The sequence below is a fragment of the Oxyura jamaicensis genome, unplaced genomic scaffold (genome assembly GCF_011077185.1).
Source record: "Oxyura jamaicensis isolate SHBP4307 breed ruddy duck unplaced genomic scaffold, BPBGC_Ojam_1.0 oxyUn_random_OJ68420, whole genome shotgun sequence".
NCBI classification, from domain to species: Eukaryota; Metazoa; Chordata; class Aves; order Anseriformes; family Anatidae; genus Oxyura; species Oxyura jamaicensis.
The window spans coordinates 1-1959 of NW_023308911.1; the positions used below are offsets into that span (position 1 = coordinate 1).

At 51.6% G+C, this 1959-nt stretch overlaps 1 protein-coding gene across 1 annotated transcript; it reads right to left on the reverse strand.

Annotated features, from left to right (window-relative positions):
- Positions 1 to 269: 269 nt before the first annotated feature.
- LOC118159180 (olfactory receptor 14J1-like) lies at positions 270 to 1708 on the reverse strand. The gene is made up of 2 exons (XM_035313795.1): positions 1617 to 1708; positions 270 to 1225 (listed from the first exon to the last, which is right to left on the reverse strand). Exon 2 carries the CDS (start codon positions 1200 to 1202, stop codon positions 270 to 272), a length of 933 nt encoding a protein of 310 aa, XP_035169686.1. The 5' UTR covers positions 1203 to 1225; positions 1617 to 1708.
- Positions 1709 to 1959: the final 251 nt, after the last annotated feature.

Sequence of the window (1959 nt, forward strand, 5' to 3'; positions counted from 1 at the left end):
AGCAGGCAGTGAGGCTCCTTTCTTTTATTTAAATTCCCAGAGAGCCTGCCTCTCCAGATACAGAGTGTCTGAGCTATACTCGACAGGTACATCCTGTAAAAGAAATGAGATGAATCCGATCATTTTAATGGGCAACTTCAGCCATATTAACACAAAGACCTGTAATAAAAACACTCACAAATACACACACACAAATGATAACACAGGTAGAATCACTTGTTCTTACAGTCATTGACATTATTAGTCATGTTCAGTAGTAGAATGGAAATTTATTGCTTCCAAACACATCTAGTCATTAATTTCCTCAGCGCATGCTTGAGTTCCTGGTTCCTCATGCTGTAGATGAGGGGGTTCACTGCTGGAGGCACCACCGAGTACAGAACTGCCACCACCAGGTCCAGGGATGGGGAGGAGATGGAGGGGGGCTTCAGGTAGGCAAACATGGCAGTGCTGACAAAGAGGGAGACCACGGCCAGGTGAGGGAGGCACGTGGAAAAGGCTTTGTGCCGGCCCTGCTCAGAGGGCATCCTCAGCACAGCTCTGAAGACCTGCACATAGGAAACCACAATGAAAATGAAACAACCAAATACTAAAGAAACACTAAACAGAAGTGCCCCAACTTCCCTGAGGTAGGAATCTGAGCAGGACAGCTTCAGGATGTCGGGGATTTCACAGAAGAACTGGTTCACAACATTGCCTTGGCAGAGGGGAAGGGAAAATGTATTGGCCGTGTGCAGGAGAGCATTGAGAAAGCCACTGCCCCAGGCAGCTGCTGCCATCTGGGCACAAGCTCTGCTGCCCAGGAGGCTCCCATAGTGCAGGGGCTTGCAGATGGCAACGTAGCGGTCATAGGCCATGACGGTGAGAAGGGAAATCTCTGTACCAGCCAAGAAGGCAAAAAAAAAGACCTGTGGAGCACATCCTTGATAGGAGATGGCCCTGGTGTTCCAGAGGGAGTTGGCCATGGCTTTGGGCACTGTGTTGGAGATGTATCCCTGGTCGAGGAGTGCGAGGTTGAGGAGGAAGAAGTACATGGGGGTGTGGAGGCGGTGGTCGCAGGCTACAGCGGTGAGGATGAGGCCGTTGCCCAGGAGGGCAGCCAGGTAGATGCCCAGGAAGAGCACGAAGTGCAGGAGCTGCAGCTCCCGCGTGTCTGCGAATGCCAGCAGGAGGAACTCACTCACAGAGCTGCTGTTGGGCATTTGCTGATGTTGAACACAGTTGTCTTTTGAAAAGAAGAGGGCAGAAAAAGTTAGAATAGACTTCTCTGAGGAAAACCTATTGCAAGTCTTAGTGCACTCTCATCCCAAGCTTCTCTCTTTGCAGGAGAACCTGCTGCACCTCTATCGCACTAGAGCAGGGGTTGCTGTGGGCTCCAGAGGAGTCCTTCCTGCTGTGCAGCAGTCAGGAAGCATGGGGGAAAACCAAGTTCAGGCCACATATAAGATTCATGACCTTGGCGGTGTTGTTGCAAAGAACACCTCCAACCCCAGTGTAGAGCAAGGCAGGTTTTCTTATGCTTAGTACAACAATCACACTCTTGTGTTTCCCAGTAAATGGAAACAGCCGAAAAACAGAGAAGCCCCAGTCCATGTGCAGGCGAACAGAATCCTCACCTTGTTTTGAGGTGTCTGAGCAGGATCTCAGCTTTTTCCTCTTCACCAGGGCTGCAGAGGCCTCACTCCAGCTGCCCACAGACAGCCATCCAGCAGCATGAACATGGCCTTATCACCGAGCCGTCTTCTCCTTGGGGCACCTAGACAATACAAGGATGACACGACACAGCTGTGTTTTACTGGAGAGCAGCCTGCAACCCAGGAGGACACCCCACAAACAGAGCTGAATAGCCACAAGCTGGGGTGTCCCAGCATCCAGCTGCAGCTCCTGCAGTGTCTGGAGGATCTTTGTCCACCCTGCTCTTGGATAGCCAGGGGCACCTGGCTTAGGGCACTGCAAGGG